The 23,964-nt window shown below is 40.3% G+C and overlaps 1 protein-coding gene across 3 annotated transcripts in view; it reads left to right on the forward strand.

The window, feature by feature from the left end:
* Nucleotides 1-23,964, forward strand: part of LOC145997321 (proton channel OtopLc-like) — a 228,506-nt gene that overhangs the window by 177,544 nt on the left and 26,998 nt on the right. For all 3 annotated transcript variants that reach the window (XM_083134232.1, XM_083134233.1, XM_083134234.1), the window contains 2 exons: nt 1,360-1,615; nt 6,811-6,954. In XM_083134232.1, the coding sequence (XP_082990358.1) occupies nt 1,360-1,615; nt 6,811-6,954 (400 nt within the window). The remainder of the gene's footprint in view (nt 1-1,359; nt 1,616-6,810; nt 6,955-23,964) is intronic.

Consider the following 23,964-nt stretch of genomic DNA (forward strand, 5'->3'; position numbering starts at 1 on the left):
ACCCGACAACAAACAGTCGCAGGTGCGAGATAAAAATAGCACGAGTCACCTAGCAGTTGGAATTTCAACAAAGAGGCTTGAATGAACATGCACATGAGACGAAGTATGAATATAGCCTGTAGTTCAATCGGCAAAGCGATTGCATACCGCAGGATGGACTATGCCCATCATTCGTCCACATTGACTTTAAGTGCATTGAGGGCTATGCCCATCGTGAGACCCCAATGTGTTAAAGATAGGTTGAAAAGCCTTCACCATTGCATTTCTCGTGAAATTCTAGTCTGATTTGATATGTCACATCACCCCCTTCCCATTTAAAAATTTTGAGTTGAATTCAATATGGCAGACGTCCACTTGGAACACATCAATATGGTTTCCCCTAGCCCTAACCTGTTTCTATTATGACCAATTGTACCCAGCCTAACTCAGGGTGGCTACTCTAGAACAATGATAAAATTCAAGTATAATTCCCGGTTTTCAAGGTGAACTTTCCAAAAATTCAAGGGTAAAAGCACAAGTTTTCTCTATTCTAAACCAATTCAATTAAACCGTATATATATTTAAAATATTTCATTTAAGGTGCAGAGTTGCCATTTCACATACTCAAACTCTAAGTACAAGTCCTAAATGTTACTGGATATACTAATCTACGAAAAATTGTTAATTGTACAAGAATTTGAAACTCAAATTTACATAATCAGTTTCAAGGTATCGTATCCTGCAATAATCGTCCATCTGCCAGATAGATTGCTCTGCAAATGACACTAACAAAGCAAATGGATTGAGAGAATTTTGTTATATCTTCCACACAACGTTGTTTCTGTGAAAAACTTGTGCCATGGCATTTATAAATAAATATGTAAAAATTCAATGGGATTTGGATTAATAATAGTTGCAATTTTTCACGTCTATGAAGAAAAATTCACTTAGAATTTTGGCACAATTCCTGGAGCCAACAATTCACGCATCATTCCCAGAATTCAAGGAATTCCGGTGAGTAGCCACCCTGTAACTCCTTTACATTTTATAGGGGGTGTTAAGGGACTTTTGAATCACCTGTATATTATGGGTTTCATATTTTTTCAATTGTTGGCATGTCTTCAAGCAAGACTTAATTGGCAAAGATATATTGCCAGACACAATTAACCACAGAACTCAGGGGCGAGAGCAGTCACCATTAAGAACAGTACACAAAAAATAGTAAACTGTATGGGCCTATCCAGAAACCCTCTCCTCTCTCTCAACCCCCTGTTGCAGAAGACAACATGGGAGTGCTACGGTTAAAGGTGATAAATGCAGAAAACCTGCATCCTGCATATACTGCATTCATAGTTGATATTATTAAATTATTCTTTTCAGGTTATAATAAACAGATGCAAGGAACTTGGAAGATTTGCAGTTATGCACTGCATAGCTTCCAGCATATGTTTCTGGTTCTGGACTATTCTGAGAGAAACAATGGATTCCTTAACGCTCCATGGTGAAGGAACTTCTAGTACTACAGTGAGAACAAGTACTGCAGATGACGATGATGAATATTATCGTGCCACACACTCATTCATTGGTGAATCCCTGGAGTCACTTGTTGCATTGCCTTTAACATCATACCATGAGAGTAAGAATTTTTCATATTTGTGTTTAGTTTGGAGATCCTGAATTTCTCTACATGTTTGTGGGGTAAATACAAGTCACACAGCTTCTGCAATCTAGTGTTTGAGGCATATTTTGAAGGTACAGGACATATGTTAAAATCCCGAATATGGCATTGCATTTCTTCTTGCGTTATATATATTATTACTTATTCATTCATGCTTATCATTAATTAACATAAATAAACTACAAAAAGGGATTTACATCACACTCACATATGTTGTCTCTCCAACTAAGAAAGGTTTACACATTTTTTAAGTAAGGATAGCACTGGCGTACACAGGATTTTCCAGACTAACTAACTAACTCCCTAGCCTTCTTAAACCCGAAGGTTCATGGCTGCAGCAACACAGGCCTTCCATCTTTCCCTATCTTGAGCAAGTTCTATATACTCTTTTCCATCCCGACCGATTTCCCTTAGGTCCATCTCAACGTTGTCCCTCCATCTTCGTCTTGGTCTTCCTACAGGTCTCTTACCATCAGGTTTTCCAACAAGAATCCTGTAAACTCCTCTTTCCTCTCCCATTCGTGCCACATGGCCTGCCCACCTAAGTCTTCTTGATTTAATTATTCTAATAATATCTGGATATGAATACAAATTATGTACTTCTAAATTATGTAACCTTCTCCACTCACCTGTCTCCTCATCCCTTTTAGGTCCAAAGATTTTCCTAAGGATCTTATTTTCAAATACTCTCAATTTATGTTCCTCTTTCAATGTAAGGGACCAAGTTTCACATCCATATAATACTACAGGCAAAATTACTGTTTTGTATATTTTAACTTTTAGTTTCTTAGATATTAAACGAGAAGACAAAAGTTTATGAAGAGAGAAGTAACATGCATTTCCTGAATTAAGCCTACTTTTTATTTCCTCTTTAATATAATTTTCATTTGTTAATATTACTCCTAAGTATTTGAATTTGGAAACTGGTTCAAACGAGTTGTTACCAATAATTAGATTTTGATTATTACCTAACACTTGGTTTCGGCCTGTAAGCATATATTTAGTTTTCTCTTTGTTAACTTCCAAACCTATCTCTTTAGCAGTTTTGAAAAATATTTTAGCATTATTCTTAATTGTATTCACATCATCCCCCAGTAAGTCTACATCATCTGCATATGCTAACAACTGAGTCACACCATTTAATTTTAGCCCTTCTTTAGTTTCTTTTACCTTCGTAACAGCATATTCTAAGGCAAAATTAAAGAGCAATGGAGATAATGCATCTCCTTGTTTTAACCCATCATGAATTGTAAATTTCTCAGACATATTAATACCCACACGAATTTTACTTTCTGTTTCACTGGTCCATATTTTTATCATACTAACAAGCTTCTTAGGTATTCCAAACTCTAATAATATATTATATAATTTATCTCTTTTGACCGAATCATATGCTTTTTTGAAATCAATGAATAGCTGATGGACATTTTGATTATATTCCCACTTTGAACAGCTATATCTCGAGTGAAAATTGAAATAAAAATACGTATTTCTCAGATTGTCTCACAGTTTCACATATTAAAATTTCAGGAAGATTCGAGACTATGATTTCCCCATTTTCATTTTCATCGCCTGTCTTGAGATGGATTCGGCCAGGAATATAGTATAATAAACATATCATTAGAAGTACAAAAAGTAAATTTTAAAAATTAAAATGCTATGAAATATGTGTGTGTGTGTGTATCTATGTATGTGTGTGTGTGTATATGTATGTATGTGTATATATAAATATATATATGTGTGTGTGTGTGTGTGTGTGTGTGTGTATATATATATATATATATATATATATATATATATATATATATATATATATATATATAGTATGTTTGTGTAGTAGTTGTGGTGTGTAGTTTGTTTATGTTTATATTGTGTTATAGTTGTGATGTGTTTGTGTGTGTCTTGTATAGTAGTTCCTCCATTCATATTGGGGGTTAGGCGTAGAGCTGACAACTCTGCACTGTAAAAAAAAAAAAAAAAAGTCAAGAAACAGCAATATAAGGCCATGGATGTTCCCAAGGTAAAATATTGCGGAGGTAAAATAGTCCCCCGTTCGGATCTCCGGGTGGGGACTACTTTGGGAGGTCCCTGGACTAAGGATAAGATCTACGTTAGGAATAAGGATATTAAATTAGGCACCTGGAATGTTCTGAGCCTTTACCGGCCTGGGGCATTTCAGTGTACAGTTAACGAGATAGTTAAGTATAAATTAGATGTAGTAGCTGTCCAGGAAGTTAGGTGGCCAGGAGAAGGGAATTGTAAAACTAAAAATTATACTTTTTTCTATGGTGGTACTGAAAATCATAATTTTGGAACAGGCTTTTTCATAAATAATAGAATTATCTCAGCTCTTAAAACGGTAGAATTTATTAATGATAGGATATCATATGCAGTTTTACAGGGTAGGTGGTGTAAAATTATTTTAATAAACATACATGCACCAACGGAAGATAAAGATGATAATACTAAAGATGATTTTTATGCAGAGTTAGAACAGGTCTTTGATAAATTTTCTTAGTATGATGTGAAAATTCTGTTAGGTGACTGTAATGCACAGATTGGCAAAGAAGAGACATTTAAACCCACGATTCTTAAAGAAGTCTTCATGAATTAAGTAATGATAATGGTATAAGATTGATTACTTTTGCAACCTCAAAGAATTTAATTGTGAAAAGTACCACTTTTAAACATAAAGATATCCATAAATATACCTGGTCTTCTCCAGATGGTAAAACTCATAATCAGATAGATCATATTCTCATTGATAAGAGAAGACATACTAGTATAATTGACGTTCGTACACATAGAGGTGCTGACTGTGCCAGTGACCATTATTTAGTAATTGCTAAATTAAGAGAAAGACTCTCAGTGATAAATCATAAGCAACAAAATTTAAAAGTTCTAAAATTTAATACAGGAAAATTTGCTGATGAAAGAATTAAGAAAGATTACCAAATTAAACTGTCAAATCGATTTGATGTTTTGCAGGATTTAAATGATGATGAAAATATAAATGAAACAGATGCAAATAAGAATTGGGAGCACATACGTAATGCAATAGAATCAGCAGCTAAAGAAAGTATATGATACCACAAACCAAGAAAGAGTAAGCTAGACTTAGGTGGTTAAATAACTCTGATGATACAAATCTAAACAATTATAATAGAATAAAGCGAGAAGTTAACCGCACGTTTAGAAGTAAAAAAAGATATTACTTGAAAAGCAAAATTAACGAAATTGAAACAAACAGCAAAAATAAAAATATCAGAGATTTATATAAAGGTGTAAATGAATTTAGAAAGGGGTGGCAACCTAAAGTAAACTTGATAAAAGATAGAGACGGTGATTTTCTAGCTGACCCAAGCGATATTCTAAATAGATGGAAGAACTACTTTAATGACCTTTTAAATGTCCATGTAGGAGATAAATCAGAAGTAAATGAAGTCCACACAGCAGAACCTTTAGTTCCAGAACCTAACTTGACTGAAGTTAAAAATGCTATTAAAAGGCTAAAGAATAACAAAGCACCTGGCATTGATTTAATACCAGCTGAGTTAATTAAATATGGTGGAAATTCATTAATATGTCAAATTCATAAATTAATTTGTTTAATATGGAATAAAGAAGAAATCCCTCAACAGTGGAAATAATCCATAATTCCTGTGTTTAAAAAAGGTGATAAAATGAACTGCAATAATTACCGTGGAATTTCTCTACTCTCAACAACATATAAAATATTATCTAACATTCTTTTAACAAGACTAACCCCATATGATAATGAAATTATAGGTGATTATCAATGTGGATTTAAACGTAACAGATCAACTACAGATCAAATTTTTCACATCAGACACGATTTTCCAGAGGGTGCTGGAATTGTAAAAGTGAATATCACGTAGCTGCATTCTGGGTAGGGGTGGAATCCACTACAAATTAGTTCGTAATTTCCATAGTAAACCTTTGTTTTAAAAGTTGTTTGAAGACAAAAATGACCACGTTTCGTAACGAAATAATATGAAATGAATTGCAAAATACGAAATCAACTCTTAAACATGAAATTTAGAGTTTATTTATGAACGTGAATTTTTTTTTTTAAGTCTGAAGATCCATTGGGGGTCTTTCAAAGGGAAGTTTTCAATTACCATGGGGTTATTACCGAGATACTTTCATTTGATTTTATCAAAATTTCGGGAGGGGCTGTAGCCCCATCAACTCCCCCTACATACGTCAGTGTTCTCAAGTGATCATTTCTCCAAGTAGTTCCAAATTGTTGCTTGCCAAGCATTTGTGAAATGTTAATATTAACCCAGATAAGACGGTGAAAAAAAAAAAATAGTTTTTGCTCAAAATCAGATGTCATTGTAACGTTTGGATGTCAATGAACACATTTTTATGAATTATGCTGCAATATATATATCATGCTACAAGTTATGCTATGTCCTATATATAGGACGTAAGGCTCAAAAGGAGGTGAATGTTTCTATTAAAGTTAATCATGACAGTAATGGTCACCATGCAATATACGAGGTTTGGCTAGAAAAAAACCGGATTGATGTTGCTATTGGCAAACTACGAATGCGCGAAGGTTGAGCAATGCATGATTCTATACTACCATACCCTGCCTACAGAATGACTAATTGCCCTGGGTGCAGGACTCTCAGTTTCGCTGTGGCACTTGGACAAAGCGGAACGTGCGTCACCATCCACACAAGAACTTGTAGTGGTTATTGAAATTAATCAAATTAAATAAATAGGTAAATAAATAAATGTAGGAACATTTCGTGTATATATTAACATTTATCATCAAAAGAGTGGTGCTTTTTATAGTATATCTGTAATAATCTGAAGTCCACTAATGGATTTTAGGTATTTAGAAATTTAAGTATTGACACCATTGCCAAATAGACTCATGTTATCATTTATATTGCATGTAGAAAGTTGCCGTATGACTAAATTATTTTAATTTTCCCATCAATGTATTGCATAAAAAATAAATTAATTTATTATTCTGTAACCATTTCGGTATTGAGTAATGGAATGATTTAACTGAAAGCTGCAATGGAATAAAATAGTATTTTCAATACATAGTAATGAGAAATGCATTTTCAAGTTTTGTTTTTAATATATTTTTAACTGTATTATTATTATTTCAGGAGGGGCACAAGACGTTCTGGATTACTTCAATGGTAGCTCATTTTTGAATGACTTGTGTAAGGAAGCAGGTGGGATGTCATCTATATTTGAAGACTTTTCACCATACCTTTATCCATTTACAATTGAATACAGCATTCTTGTTGGTAAGTTCTATTTAAAAAATATTTACAATTACCTAGTATTGTTACAACTCAGTGTTTCTCAACCATTGGGCCATGGTCTGGTACAAGGCCTTGGTATCAATCATACTGGGCTGTAAGAAGTTTATTAGATCCATTGGTTAACAACTAATTCCATCTTTTTACATGTGTTAACCAACCTATACATAATGAAACTATTACTCTCGATACTTACGTCATAATTAATTATTAATATTTAATTTCAAGGGTGTGTGTTAATTAATGTACGTATAAAGTCAAGTGAAATTGTTGGGATCGGGGCATCGACTTTAAAAAAAGATAATTTACTGGGCTATGGTCTTACAAGGTTGAAAACCGTTGGTACAAGTAATGGAGATGGCATGTAGATTGGTACAGTGGGATGCACAAGTATTGCTCGACAAATTGTGCATGACTATTTTCATTAATTTTTCTCTTGAATCCTGTTTTCAAGGAATGAACTTTTGGTGTCCTGGTGCACAGATTGTCAGCAGCTTGTTTGGTGTTTTGTTTTAATTCTTGAAGCTCCCATTGCGTAAAACAAGCAGAATAATCTCGGTGATTTCTTGGTAATATTTATGCACCCCACTGTGCAAGGTTGCAAGACTTTATAAACGACAAAATATTAGAATTTCAAATTGATCGATGTTTCCCACAACTTCATTGTTTGAAAACTTTGATTGTTTAAAATCTACCTGTACAGTCTGTCTGTGTTAGCCAAGACCAACACAACTACCCATGCACTAACTGGACAAGTTCAGTGGCAACATAGGGGTGACAGGTGAGAGTGGAATGCATGTAGGAACCAGGTTTCGTGAAAATCAGATGCTGCTTAAACAGCATTGATAATGTCACTGGCAAAGTACATTAAGAGTGGAGGTAATAATTGTGAAAGCCATCGGAAATCACAAACACAAAAAACCAAGTGATGATAAACAGAGCAACTGAATGCAACAAACAAAATACTGATCTGAAATCAACAGCATTGTTTTGTGCATGTTCGTATGTACCTCTTCCTTTGAGTGTGGACTTGTCCTCTCAAAGCTAGTCTCGTCTTCTGAGGTCAGTTGCTGCAAGTTATCTTGTAAATATTGCATGTTTGTGTCTACAAAATCCAATGAAGCATTAAAAAAAATAGTTTTCATTTTATCAATTGCTGTTTTGTACCAAACCACAATTCATAAGAACAAAAATAAAAATGGTGATACACACTTCCAATATTCAGTTGACGACATTCAAAATGTCTTACTTGGGTCACACTTGACTAGAGCAGCACATACAAGATTTCTGCAGTCAGGGTGAAATTACATCTTGGCACCCTCTTCTTGAGTCAAATATAACTTACATGTCTTAACAGTTTCTTGACACTATAAGGCATACATAACAAAGATTATATGAATTTTGTCTCAAATGTGCATGCTTCTCTACAGCAAAAAATATTTCGTTTCTTAACTGTTGTAAAAGTCATAAAACAACAATTGTCTTTTGATAAAAAGTTGAAAATGGGCATTTATCATTTATCTGCTCTATTGAGTAATTCACAATGCATTAACCTTTAAACAGCCGAGCCAGTTTTCGAAAGTAACCCCTCTCTCGCTGCGGCCTTTGCATGCGATTTTTAAATTTTTGCATTGTTTTCAAAGAGTAGACCTTTTGCAACAAAGTGAAACTTGTTTCAAGTCTCTAGTCCTCATACAGGCTGAAATATAATGCAATATGTACAATCCTGCATTTTGGCAAAAATGGCTAATTTGCATATTAGAGAATAAATTAGTATATCTCTGAGACTATTTGAGCAATCTACTTCGGATAACTTTTGTTTGAAAGCAAAAACATCGGAGCACGCGACCGTGTACAATTCAGAAAGCCCAAGTGAGAAAAACGGGGTTGGGAGGGGCCAAGTCCCCAAATTTCAATGAAAAAAAATCTGGCATTCGCCCTCTCTTCTCCTGTTATTTTGGAAAAAGGGCGCAAACTTTTGCATTGCTTTCAAAGAGTAGACCTTTTGCAACAAAGTGAAACTTGTTTCAAGTCTCTAGTCCTCATACAGGCTGAAATATAATGCAATATGTACAATCCTGCATTTTGGCAAAAATGGCTAATTTGCATATTAGAGAATAAATTAGTATATCTCTGAGACTATTTGAGCAATCTACTTCGGATAACTTTTGTTTGAATGCAAAAACATCGGAGCACGCGACCGTGTACAATTCAGAAAGCCCAAGTGAGAAAAACGGGGTTGGGAGGGGCCAAGTCCCCAAATTTCAATGAAAAAAAATCTGGCATTCGCCCTCTCTTCTCCTGTTATTTTGGAAAAAGGGCGCAAACTTTTGCATTGCTTTCAAAGAGTAGACCTTTTGCAACAAAGTGAAACTTGTTTCAAGTCCCTAGTTCTCATACAAGCTGAAATATAATGCAATATGTACAATCCTGCATTTTGGCTAAAAATAGCTAATTTGCATATTAGAGAAAGGGGGAGGGGGTGGGTTTTCTTCCACATGACATTTCAAAGTCTTATCTCAACATCTGTCAGCGTTTACAACCTCACATACAAGTATGAAGGTCCTAAAAGCACGTGAATGTTGTAATCATGCAAAGTTCGTGCCGGAGCACTCCACACTACACCATGAAGCGGTGCAAAAGTGTACCCATATATGCTAGCTTGTAGCCAGCCGAAGACATGCACTCAAAGTATCTCAGGGCTTGCGGGGTTTAGTATGGAAAGGTCAAAAGTCAAATAGTAAAAGTTTATTTATATTTATACACGCATGTAAATAACCACTTTAGCACATACGCTCTTAATTCCTCTCAGTGAGGTACCTGGGCAGTATTAGTATCCTTATCTAATTTAGGGGGAACCTACTAGTGCAGGTAACCAATAGGAACCTTGGTAGTCGTCACGTGCCACGCCATCTGGGGACAACATGCGAAAGCGTCCAATCAATAGCGAGGGACGGGCCAAGGGGGCCCGCGGTTTCACAAAGGTGTTGGTATGAAAGGATGCCGCAAAGTCAATTCAGCTACGGCAAGGGAACGGTTCGGTCCCTTGGTATCAGTCAGTAGCAAGAGATGGCAAGGTACAAAGGGAAGGTCTGGAAGCACCCAGGAGACTTGGGCTTGGGCCGCCACGACCCAAGGGTAGCACACCAAGCTCTTATGGGGCAGACCAGGTAGGTAGGTAATCTGCTTTTCTTATTCTCCTCCTTCCTTCTGATGGAAGCTCTTGGATCCCGGTAGGGGAAACATCCAGACTAGATCTGGGAACCAGGTCTTTTGCAGTCGGCATCTGGCAGTCGACCGAGCTCCGGGCCTCGCTGCATTGTTTATATACTGTTTGGTGGCAGCACTGAGGCAGGTGGAGAAGATCGGAACTAAGCCGGCTGCAGCATTGCAAACTCCCTTCAATTTACGAGATGCAACTCATGCGTTATCAATTATCAAGTTTTGCATTGTAAAAACCACTAGCATGTGGCGATACAAACTTAACACTTGTGTGAACGTTACATTAAAGAATTTACAAGACAAAGAGATTCGACATTGCAAGTTACATATTAAACAACAATTACTGCACAAAAGATAACTGAATGCGTAAGTCACGCAGGGCATTTAGCATGCTTTCTTTAACCAAAACGTGCGTGCCACAACAATATATGTTTCATGCTTAACAACAATGCACTCAAAATTAGATAAAAGATACATCAAAAGCGTAAGCCTCGCAGGGCATTTCTCAAGCATTAATAATTATATATTAAAGAATATGGCTATCACGCAGGATCGCTAAATGAGATGACCACGCAGGGTCGTTACATATGCCCCTCTCTCGGGCAAAAATTTTGAGGAAAATTAAGAAGTTTAAATTTTCAGAATTTTTTTTGGTAATCCAGAGTCTAAATCTCTTTTACTCTTCAATCACTGTCTTTTCTTCATTCACTATTTGTCTTCTCCGTTCGGGGGAACACCTGAAGAGACGAAGGTTGTCAAAGTTCACTCGGTCGACTGGGTTCTTGGTCGTCGGGTTCAACAGCAGGGCAGTGTTGCTTCGAACATCCGAGGCGACATAGGGGCCAATGTATACCTCAAACAATTTGGCGATAGTCCTATTCTTTCTGGAACTTAACTTGTGATTCCTGACAAGAACCAAGTCACCTTCTTCTAATTGAAGAGCGTTTCTTTTTACCTTAATTCTTCTGTATCAACAATTGTTGAGCCTTTGCTAGAGGGTTTAGATATGGCTTCGTCGTAGAGATGGTGAAGTAGTCCAGAACTTCATTAGACAGGGATACATGGAATAGCAACACTTCGAAATATCTGAGACCAGGTACATGGCAAGTTAATTAGCCAACTTATAACCAATAAATTCACAATGAGACACCATATTAGCTGGACGAAGTTCCAAATCTTCCAATCTTCATTCTCCAGTAAACCATCAAGAAAAGTGGTATAGAATGCGACTTGTAAAGAACTGTCTCGGCATACTGCTTATATCCAACGTTCTTCAATGGTACGAGCTTCTCAAGGATAATCTCCAAAAATTGAATCAGCATGTTTAACAACTCCTGCTTCTGGGAATCTTTTAGAATATCTACTGTGTCGACCTTCTCCCTGAGGTCCACGGGTGTATACATCCATTTCTTGTCTTTGTCTTGGACATTTTGGATATACCTCACAAGTTCAATATCCAGTGGATTCCCTTCCTCATGTTCAGGAGTTTTCCCAAAATTCAGCTTCACAGAGTTTTTCCTGAAATTTATCTCTGCCTCGTGCTGCCTCAAAAATGGCATGCCCAAAAGAAGATCCGTACTAAATCCCTTCAATATAAATACCTCAGTACTGAAAGTCATTCCGCCAATTTCCAGCTCCACTCGCCTACTTCCAAAGACTCGCTTCCTGTGGGTACCAGAGAAATCCACTAATCTTATATCTGGAACCTTTTGTACCTGAATGCCTGGTATTTGGTCCTTCAGCTTAGTCCAGATCGTATGACTTAGAATCGAACACTCGCTCCCAGTATCAATTACACAATTTATTGGAATTTCCATTAATCTCGCAGATACTGCTGGTGATTTATAACTTGTCTTAGACGCTCGGAAAATTTACTTTTAGTTCCTGGATAGATCTTAGTGTTCGCTCCTCCGAGGCCCCTTGTCTAAATGGGAACAAAGCACCTAGACAAGGCTCTAGTTTGTTTGACTAGACTGTGACCTTTGGTTACGCAGGAAGTCCCGGGTTGTCTCTAGGGCTTCCTCCTGCTCAGAGGTCAAGTCTTCTCTGGTTGGTGACTGCCTTCTAGTCTGTCCTGCATCCTGAGGTGATTTCGCCTAGGGGAACTGGGACTACTTCTATCCTGATAATTCCTCATATCAGGGAAGCATCGACCTCTTTCTGTATATGATCGATTAAAGTTCCTCTGACCATCCTGCTGACTGCGGTCCGCTCCTCTCCAGCCTTGTCTTCTATAAAACTTTGGAGTCCTCGCACCATTCCTTTCTCTACCGCTGGTTCTGGTCTCGATGTTGCGGACTTTGAAGCTCTCATTATTGATTCCAGGATCTTTACTTTTGGGGTCTTCCTTGTTTCTCCAGGCATCGGGATCATCATAGATGTCGAAGTCCTTGAGAAACTGGTCAATTCGTCAACTGATCTTGGAGCATGTGCAAGGCAGAGGTTCCGGATACGATACGGCAGCCGTCCTATTATTAGATTCAGCACTTCACTTTCGCTGAAATTGTCACTCAAGTTTCGATAGGCAGCGTAGTTGCTCCAAGCGAAGCTCTCCATATTCTCGTGGACTTGGCGAAAATATCGTCGATTTCTTGCGGCAGTTAACTGTCTCTGTTTGGCTTTCTCAGAGGCAAACTCCTCCTTAAATCTTAGGCAAAAGTCGGCATAGTTGACAAAACTATCTATGTTTCCCGCCAGCCAATGTTCAGCCTTGCCTGCAAATACTCTAGGAAGTAACTCAAGTCTATAGTGCTCAGGTATCTGCATAAGCTCGAAACTGACATTGAGCTCTCTAAGGTACTTCTCTGCCGATTGGGCCTCGATATCGCCTTTGAATTTTGGTATGTGGGCAATATCAGCCATCCTAGGCATCTTGAAATCGGCTCTACGTCGAGGAGGAGATCCATCAGAACTGTCTCCCTCTCTAGGTCGCTTGCCTCTATCTGTTCGAACTGTTCTTTCGACACAGTAGGGACTTTGCACTACTCTAGGAGCTTCCGGGTTTAAGCTTCCACGCCGTTCAATAGAATCCAGGAGTACATCTGAAGTGGCTTCGGGTTGCAACTGCAGTCTTTGGAACTTATCCTGCAGCTCACTTTTTCTCCAGCAGTTGTTACAACTTCTTCCCAGAGATTCCGCGTCAATACGTCGGCAGCCTCCTTCTGCTCTTGTACAGTTTTTTCCATCTGCTTGGTCCTTTCACCAAGGGTTTTTACCACTGAACTCTTTGCTTCAACAGAGACCTCTATCTGTTTAACCCTCTCGGGATCTTCACTTTCAGTTTCTTTCCTAGACTGAACCAGTTCTAAGCAGGTATCTAGGTTTCTCTTCATCTGTTCCTGCTCTCGTTCTATCTCTCCACGGCACTCAGCTAAGGGCTCTAGTTGTTCTACCACCCTTACTACCTCCTGTTGGCAAGAGATCCGGATTTTCTCCATCTCTTCTCTAACCCTTTCTAGTTGGTCAGCCTTAAGTTGAGAGAAAAGTGTTCGCAACTCTTCTCTACCTCTCTCGGCTTCTAGCTGCCTCTTTTCATTTTCCTCCTCTTTTTCTTTCATTCTATTTTCTTCCTGGCTTTCTACTAGGGCCTGGATAACTTCTAACTCCGTTTCTCTTTTCTCTTCAGCTTCTCACTTTTCAATCTTCCTTTTCTCTTCAAGATACTTTATCAGAGCCCTAAACTCTTGTACTTCTTCTTTTCTTTTAGCTTCTTCTTCTGCTTTCTCTTCTTTAATACAGGCTGTCTCCTCTTCCTTCTCAAGGAGTCTCCTCTCTTCCATCGATTCGACCACCTGTCTCAGCTCTAACAACTCTTTCTTTTGAGTTTTCTCTAATTGAGCAGTTTCCCTTTTCCTATGTTTGATGGGTCTTACTTGGAAGACTTGGTTCAAGCAGGGACGCTACCAAGGGTGCTGATAAGCATGTTTTACACTTAGCCTCTGCAACAGTCTCTGAGGTCTCTTCTTGTCCCTCAACTCCAATGGAATTTTTGGAGACACTGGCAACACTGGAAGTACTCCATCTCGGCTCCAGGATCATCACAGCATGCGAACCCAGACTCACCCTCCATGGTTTTTCTCCCTCTGCTCCGTAGACTCATTCCGGATGTTTCTTTTTCCATTTTGTCACACTCGTATATGTCACAACACTTTACCTTCGTGAATTCTGCATGGTTTCTCCGAAAACACTTTACACTCACTACCTTCGTGAATTCAATAGACGAACACTGTAACTAACACTTGCACTTCAACCAGTGAGCCACTCCTGGTCCATATACAGCTTCACTATGTAACCAATCTGACCCCACGTTTTACAAGTCTAGCCCTGTGTGTATGCAAATCGGGCTCCACGTTGGGCACCAAAATCTTTTGCAACGTTCGTGCCGGAGCACTGCACGCTACACCACGAAGTGGTGCAAAAGTGTACCCATATATGCTAGCTTGTAGCCAGCTGAAGACATGAACTCAAAGTATCTCAGGGCTTGCGGGGTTTAGTATGGAAAGGTCAAAAGTCAATTAGAAAAAGTTTATTTATATTTATACACACATGTAAATAACCAGTTTAGCACATACGCTCTTAATTCCTCTCAGTGAGGTACCTGGGCAGTATTAGTATCCTTATCTAATTTAGGGGGAACCTACTAGTGCAGGTAACCAATAGGAACCTTGGTAGTCGTCACGTGCCACGCCATCTGGGGACAACACGCGAAAGCGTCCAATCAATAGCGAGGGACGGGCCAAGGGGCCCGTGGTTTCACAAAGGTGTTGGTATGAAAGGACGACGCAAAGTCAATCCAGCTACAGCAAGGGAACGGTTCGGTCCCTTGGTATGGAAGCACCCAGGAGACTTGGGCTTGGGCCACCACGACCCAAGGGTAGCACACCAAGCTCTTATGGGGCAGACCAGGTAGGTAGGTAATCTGCTTTTCTTATTCTCCTCCTTCCTTCTGATGGAAGCTCTTGGATCCCGGTAGGGGAAACATCCAGACTAGATCTGGGAACCAGGTCTTTCGCAGTCGGCATCTGGCAGTCGACTGAGCTCCGGGCCTCGCTGCATTGTTTATATACTGTTTGGTGGCAGCACTGAGGCAGGTGGAGAAGATCGGAACAAAGCCGGCTGCAGCGTTGCAAACTCCCTTCAATTCACGAGATGCAACTCATGCATTATAAATTATCAAGTTTTGCATTGTGAAAACCACTAGCATGTGGCGATACAAACTTAACACTTGTGTGCACGTTACATTAAAGAATTTACAAGACAAAGAGATTCGACATTGCAAGTTACATATTAAACAACAATTACTGCACAAAAGATAACTGAATGCGTAAGTCACGCAGGGCATTTAGCATGCTTTCTTTAACCAAAACGTGCGTGCCACAACAATATATGTTTCATGCTTAACAACAATGCACTCAAAATTAGATAAAAGATACATCAAAAGCGTAAGCCTCGCAGGGCATTTCTCAAGCATTAATAATTATATATTAAAGAATATGGCTATCACGCAGGATCGCTAAATGAGATGACCACGCAGGGTCGTTACATATGCCCCTCTCTCGGGCAAAAATTTTGAGGAAAATTAAGAAGTTTAAATTTTCAGAATTTTTTTTGGTAATCCAGAGTCTAAATCTCTTTTACTCTTCAATCACTGTCTTTTCTTCATTCACTATTTGTCTTCTCCGTTCGGGGGAACACCTGAAGAGACGAAGGTTGTCAAAGTTCACTCGGTCGACTGGGTTCTTGGTCGTCGGGTTCAACAGCAGGGCAGTGTTGCTTCGAACATCCGAGGCGACATAGGGGCCAATGTATACCTCAAACAATTTGGCGATAGTCCTATTCTTTCTGGAACTTAACTTGTGATTCCTGACAAGAACCAAGTCACCTTCTTCTAATTGAAGAGCGTTTCTTTTTACCTTAATTCTTCTGTATCAACAATTGTTGAGCCTTTGCTAGAGGGTTTAGATATGGCTTCGTCGTAGAGATGGTGAAGTAGTCCAGAACTTCATTAGACAGGGATACATGGAATAGCAACACTTCGAAATATCTGAGACCAGGTACATGGCAAGTTAATTAGCCAACTTATAACCAATAAATTCACAATGAGACACCATATTAGCTGGACGAAGTTCCAAATCTTCCAATCTTCATTCTCCAGTAAACCATCAAGAAAAGTGGTATAGAATGCGACTTGTAAAGAACTGTCTCGGCATACTGCTTATATCCAACGTTCTTCAATGGTACGAGCTTCTCAAGGATAATCTCCAAAAATTGAATCAGCATGTTTAACAACTCCTGCTTCTGGGAATCTTTTAGAATATCTACTGTGTCGACCTTCTCCCTGAGGTCCACGGGTGTATACATCCATTTCTTGTCTTTGTCTTGGACATTTTGGATATACCTCACAAGTTCAATATCCAGTGGATTCCCTTCCTCATGTTCAGGAGTTTTCCCAAAATTCAGCTTCACAGAGTTTTTCCTGAAATTTATCTCTGCCTCGTGCTGCCTCAAAAATGGCATGCCCAAAAGAAGATCCGTACTAAATCCCTTCAATATAAATACCTCAGTACTGAAAGTCATTCCGCCAATTTCCAGCTCCACTCGCCTACTTCCAAAGACTCGCTTCCTGTGGGTACCAGAGAAATCCACTAATCTTATATCTGGAACCTTTTGTACCTGAATGCCTGGTATTTGGTCCTTCAGCTTAGTCCAGATCGTATGACTTAGAATCGAACACTCGCTCCCAGTATCAATTACACAATTTATTGGAATTTCCATTAATCTCGCAGATACTGCTGGTGATTTATAACTTGTCTTAGACGCTCGGAAAATTTACTTTTAGTTCCTGGATAGATCTTAGTGTTCGCTCCTCCGAGGCCCCTTGCCTAAATGGGAACAAAGCACCTAGACAAGGCTCTAGTTTGTTTGACTAGACTGTGACCTTTGGTTATGCAGGAAGTCCCGGGTTGTCTCTAGGGCTTCCTCCTGCTCAGAGGTCAAGTCTTCTCTGGTTGGTGACTGCCTTCTAGTCTGTCCTGCATCCTGAGGTGATTTCGCCTAGGGGAACTGGGACTACTTCTATCCTGATAATTCCTCATATCAGGGAAGCATCGACCTCTTTCTGTATACGATCGATTAAAGTTCCTCTGACCATCCTGCTGACTGCGGTCCGCTCCTCTCCAGCCTTGTCTTCTATAAAACTTTGGAGTCCTCGCACCATTCCTTTCTCTACCGCTGGTTCTGGTCTCGATGTTGCGGACTTTGAAGCTCTCATTATTGATTCCAGGATCTTTACTTTTGGGGTCTTCCTTGTTTCTCCAGGCATCGGGATCATCATAGATGTCGAAGTCCTTGAGAAACTGGTCAATTCGTCAACTGATCTTGGAGCATGTGCAAGGCAGAGGTTCCGGATACGATACGGCAGCCGTCCTATTATTAGATTCAGCACTTCACTTTCGCTGAAATTGTCACTCAAGTTTCGATAGGCAGCGTAGTTGCTCCAAGCGAAGCTCTCCATATTCTCGTGGACTTGGCGAAAATATCGTCGATTTCTTGCGGCAGTTAACTGTCTCTGTTTGGCTTTCTCAGAGGCAAACTCCTCCTTAAATCTTAGGCAAAAGTCGGCATAGTTGACAAAACTATCTATGTTTCCCGCCAGCCAATGTTCAGCCTTGCCTGCAAATACTCTAGGAAGTAACTCAAGTCTATAGTGCTCAGGTATCTGCATAAGCTCGAAACTGACATTGAGCTCTCTAAGGTACTTCTCTGCCGATTGGGCCTCGATATCGCCTTTGAATTTTGGTATGTGGGCAATATCAGCCATCCTAGGCATCTTGAAATCGGCTCTACGTCGAGGAGGAGATCCATCAGAACTGTCTCCCTCTCTAGGTCGCTTGCCTCTATCTGTTCGAACTGTTCTTTCGACACAGTAGGGACTTTGCACTACTCTAGGAGCTTCCGGGTTTAAGCTTCCACGCCGTTCAATAGAATCCAGGAGTACATCTGAAGTGGCTTCGGGTTGCAACTGCAGTCTTTGGAACTTATCCTGCAGCTCACTTTTTCTCCAGCAGTTGTTACAACTTCTTCCCAGAGATTCCGCGTCAATACGTCGGCAGCCTCCTTCTGCTCTTGTACAGTTTTTTCCATCTGCTTGGTCCTTTCACCAAGGGTTTTTACCACTGAACTCTTTGCTTCAACAGAGACCTCTATCTGTTTAACCCTCTCGGGATCTTCACTTTCAGTTTCTTTCCTAGACTGAACCAGTTCTAAGCAGGTATCTAGGTTTCTCTTCATCTGTTCCTGCTCTCGTTCTATCTCTCCACGGCACTCAGCTAAGGGCTCTAGTTGTTCTACCACCCTTACTACCTCCTGTTGGCAAGAGATCCGGATTTTCTCCATCTCTTCTCTAACCCTTTCTAGTTGGTCAGCCTTAAGTTGAGAGAAAAGTGTTCGCAACTCTTCTCTACCTCTCTCGGCTTCTAGCTGCCTCTTTTCATTTTCCTCCTCTTTTTCTTTCATTCTATTTTCTTCCTGGCTTTCTACTAGGGCCTGGATAACTTCTAACTCCGTTTCTCTTTTCTCTTCAGCTTCTCACTTTTCAATCTTCCTTTTCTCTTCAAGATACTTTATCAGAGCCCTAAACTCTTGTACTTCTTCTTTTCTTTTAGCTTCTTCTTCTGCTTTCTCTTCTTTAATACAGGCTGTCTCCTCTTCCTTCTCAAGGAGTCTCCTCTCTTCCATCGATTCGACCACCTGTCTCAGCTCTAACAACTCTTTCTTTTGAGTTTTCTCTAATTGAGCAGTTTCCCTTTTCCTATGTTTGATGGGTCTTACTTGGAAGACTTGGTTCAAGCAGGGACGCTACCAAGGGTGCTGATAAGCATGTTTTACACTTAGCCTCTGCAACAGTCTCTGAGGTCTCTTCTTGTCCCTCAACTCCAATGGAATTTTTGGAGACACTGGCAACACTGGAAGTACTCCATCTCGGCTCCAGGATCATCACAGCATGCGAACCCAGACTCACCCTCCATGGTTTTTCTCCCTCTGCTCCGTAGACTCATTCCGGATGTTTCTTTTTCCATTTTGTCACACTCGTATATGTCACAACACTTTACCTTCGTGAATTCTGCATGGTTTCTCCGAAAACACTTTACACTCACTACCTTCGTGAATTCAATAGACGAACACTGTAACTAACACTTGCACTTCAACCAGTGAGCCACTCCTGGTCCATATACAGCTTCACTATGTAACCAATCTGACCCCACGTTTTACAAGTCTAGCCCTGTGTGTATGCAAATCGGGCTCCACGTTGGGCACCAAAATCTTTTGCAACGTTCGTGCCGGAGCACTGCACGCTACACCACGAAGTGGTGCAAAAGTGTACCCATATATGCTAGCTTGTAGCCAGCTGAAGACATGAACTCAAAGTATCTCAGGGCTTGCGGGGTTTAGTATGGAAAGGTCAAAAGTCAATTAGAAAAAGTTTATTTATATTTATACACACATGTAAATAACCAGTTTAGCACATACGCTCTTAATTCCTCTCAGTGAGGTACCTGGGCAGTATTAGTATCCTTATCTAATTTAGGGGGAACCTACTAGTGCAGGTAACCAATAGGAACCTTGGTAGTCGTCACGTGCCACGCCATCTGGGGACAACACGCGAAAGCGTCCAATCAATAGCGAGGGACGGGCCAAGGGGCCCGTGGTTTCACAAAGGTGTTGGTATGAAAGGACGACGCAAAGTCAATCCAGCTACAGCAAGGGAACGGTTCGGTCCCTTGGTATGGAAGCACCCAGGAGACTTGGGCTTGGGCCACCACGACCCAAGGGTAGCACACCAAGCTCTTATGGGGCAGACCAGGTAGGTAGGTAATCTGCTTTTCTTATTCTCCTCCTTCCTTCTGATGGAAGCTCTTGGATCCCGGTAGGGGAAACATCCAGACTAGATCTGGGAACCAGGTCTTTCGCAGTCGGCATCTGGCAGTCGACTGAGCTCCGGGCCTCGCTGCATTGTTTATATACTGTTTGGTGGCAGCACTGAGGCAGGTGGAGAAGATCGGAACAAAGCCGGCTGCAGCGTTGCAAACTCCCTTCAATTCACGAGATGCAACTCATGCATTATAAATTATCAAGTTTTGCATTGTGAAAACCACTAGCATGTGGCGATACAAACTTAACACTTGTGTGCACGTTACATTAAAGAATTTACAAGACAAAGAGATTCGACATTGCAAGTTACATATTAAACAACAATTACTGCACAAAAGATAACTGAATGCGTAAGTCACGCAGGGCATTTAGCATGCTTTCTTTAACCAAAACGTGCGTGCCACAACAATATATGTTTCATGCTTAACAACAATGCACTCAAAATTAGATAAAAGATACATCAAAAGCGTAAGCCTCGCAGGGCATTTCTCAAGCATTAATAATTATATATTAAAGAATATGGCTATCACGCAGGATCGCTAAATGAGATGACCACGCAGGGTCGTTACATATGCCCCTCTCTCGGGCAAAAATTTTGAGGAAAATTAAGAAGTTTAAATTTTCAGAATTTTTTTTGGTAATCCAGAGTCTAAATCTCTTTTACTCTTCAATCACTGTCTTTTCTTCATTCACTATTTGTCTTCTCCGTTCGGGGGAACACCTGAAGAGACGAAGGTTGTCAAAGTTCACTCGGTCGACTGGGTTCTTGGTCGTCGGGTTCAACAGCAGGGCAGTGTTGCTTCGAACATCCGAGGCGACATAGGGGCCAATGTATACCTCAAACAATTTGGCGATAGTCCTATTCTTTCTGGAACTTAACTTGTGATTCCTGACAAGAACCAAGTCACCTTCTTCTAATTGAAGAGCGTTTCTTTTTACCTTAATTCTTCTGTATCAACAATTGTTGAGCCTTTGCTAGAGGGTTTAGATATGGCTTCGTCGTAGAGATGGTGAAGTAGTCCAGAACTTCATTAGACAGGGATACATGGAATAGCAACACTTCGAAATATCTGAGACCAGGTACATGGCAAGTTAATTAGCCAACTTATAACCAATAAATTCACAATGAGACACCATATTAGCTGGACGAAGTTCCAAATCTTCCAATCTTCATTCTCCAGTAAACCATCAAGAAAAGTGGTATAGAATGCGACTTGTAAAGAACTGTCTCGGCATACTGCTTATATCCAACGTTCTTCAATGGTACGAGCTTCTCAAGGATAATCTCCAAAAATTGAATCAGCATGTTTAACAACTCCTGCTTCTGGGAATCTTTTAGAATATCTACTGTGTCGACCTTCTCCCTGAGGTCCACGGGTGTATACATCCATTTCTTGTCTTTGTCTTGGACATTTTGGATATACCTCACAAGTTCAATATCCAGTGGATTCCCTTCCTCATGTTCAGGAGTTTTCCCAAAATTCAGCTTCACAGAGTTTTTCCTGAAATTTATCTCTGCCTCGTGCTGCCTCAAAAATGGCATGCCCAAAAGAAGATCCGTACTAAATCCCTTCAATATAAATACCTCAGTACTGAAAGTCATTCCGCCAATTTCCAGCTCCACTCGCCTACTTCCAAAGACTCGCTTCCTGTGGGTACCAGAGAAATCCACTAATCTTATATCTGGAACCTTTTGTACCTGAATGCCTGGTATTTGGTCCTTCAGCTTAGTCCAGATCGTATGACTTAGAATCGAACACTCGCTCCCAGTATCAATTACACAATTTATTGGAATTTCCATTAATCTCGCAGATACTGCTGGTGATTTATAACTTGTCTTAGACGCTCGGAAAATTTACTTTTAGTTCCTGGATAGATCTTAGTGTTCGCTCCTCCGAGGCCCCTTGCCTAAATGGGAACAAAGCACCTAGACAAGGCTCTAGTTTGTTTGACTAGACTGTGACCTTTGGTTATGCAGGAAGTCCCGGGTTGTCTCTAGGGCTTCCTCCTGCTCAGAGGTCAAGTCTTCTCTGGTTGGTGACTGCCTTCTAGTCTGTCCTGCATCCTGAGGTGATTTCGCCTAGGGGAACTGGGACTACTTCTATCCTGATAATTCCTCATATCAGGGAAGCATCGACCTCTTTCTGTATACGATCGATTAAAGTTCCTCTGACCATCCTGCTGACTGCGGTCCGCTCCTCTCCAGCCTTGTCTTCTATAAAACTTTGGAGTCCTCGCACCATTCCTTTCTCTACCGCTGGTTCTGGTCTCGATGTTGCGGACTTTGAAGCTCTCATTATTGATTCCAGGATCTTTACTTTTGGGGTCTTCCTTGTTTCTCCAGGCATCGGGATCATCATAGATGTCGAAGTCCTTGAGAAACTGGTCAATTCGTCAACTGATCTTGGAGCATGTGCAAGGCAGAGGTTCCGGATACGATACGGCAGCCGTCCTATTTTTAGATTCAGCACTTCACTTTCGCTTAAATTGTCACTCAAGTTTCGATAGGCAGCGTAGTTGCTCCAAGCGAAGCTCTCCATATTCTCGTGGACTTGGCGAAAATATCGTCGATTTCTTGCGGCAGTTAACTGTCTCTGTTTGGCTTTCTCAGAGGCAAACTCCTCCTTAAATCTTAGGCAAAAGTCGGCATAGTTGACAAAACTATCTATGTTTCCCGCCAGCCAATGTTCAGCCTTGCCTGCAAATACTCTAGGAAGTAACTCAAGTCTATAGTGCTCAGGTATCTGCATAAGCTCGAAACTGACATTGAGCTCTCTAAGGTACTTCTCTGCCGATTGGGCCTCGATATCGCCTTTGAATTTTGGTATGTGGGCAATATCAGCCATCCTAGGCATCTTGAAATCGGCTCTACGTCGAGGAGGAGATCCATCAGAACTGTCTCCCTCTCTAGGTCGCTTGCCTCTATCTGTTCGAACTGTTCTTTCGACACAGTAGGGACTTTGCACTACTCTAGGAGCTTCCGGGTTTAAGCTTCCACGCCATTCAATAGAATCCAGGAGTACATCTGAAGTGGCTTCGGGTTGCAACTGCAGTCTTTGGAACTTATCCTGCAGCTCACTTTTTCTCCAGCAGTTGTTACAACTTCTTCCCAGAGATTCCGCGTCAATACGTCGGCAGCCTCCTTCTGCTCTTGTACAGTTTTTTCCATCTGCTTGGTCCTTTCACCAAGGGTTTTTACCACTGAACTCTTTGCTTCAACAGAGACCTCTATCTGTTTAACCCTCTCGGGATCTTCACTTTCAGTTTCTTTCCTAGACTGAACCAGTTCTAAGCAGGTATCTAGGTTTCTCTTCATCTGTTCCTGCTCTCGTTCTATCTCTCCACGGCACTCAGCTAAGGGCTCTAGTTGTTCTACCACCCTTACTACCTCCTGTTGGCAAGAGATCCGGATTTTCTCCATCTCTTCTCTAACCCTTTCTAGTTGGTCAGCCTTAAGTTGAGAGAAAAGTGTTCGCAACTCTTCTCTACCTCTCTCGGCTTCTAGCTGCCTCTTTTCATTTTCCTCCTCTTTTTCTTTCATTCTATTTTCTTCCTGGCTTTCTACTAGGGCCTGGATAACTTCTAACTCCGTTTCTCTTTTCTCTTCAGCTTCTCACTTTTCAATCTTCCTTTTCTCTTCAAGATACTTTATCAGAGCCCTAAACTCTTGTACTTCTTCTTTTCTTTTAGCTTCTTCTTCTGCTTTCTCTTCTTTAATACAGGCTGTCTCCTCTTCCTTCTCAAGGAGTCTCCTCTCTTCCATCGATTCGACCACCTGTCTCAGCTCTAACAACTCTTTCTTTTGAGTTTTCTCTAATTGAGCAGTTTCCCTTTTCCTATGTT

Source organism: Lepisma saccharinum, chromosome 13, assembly GCF_977018435.1.
Source record: "Lepisma saccharinum chromosome 13, izLepSacc3.1, whole genome shotgun sequence".
Classification (NCBI taxonomy): Eukaryota; Metazoa; Arthropoda; class Insecta; order Zygentoma; family Lepismatidae; genus Lepisma; species Lepisma saccharinum.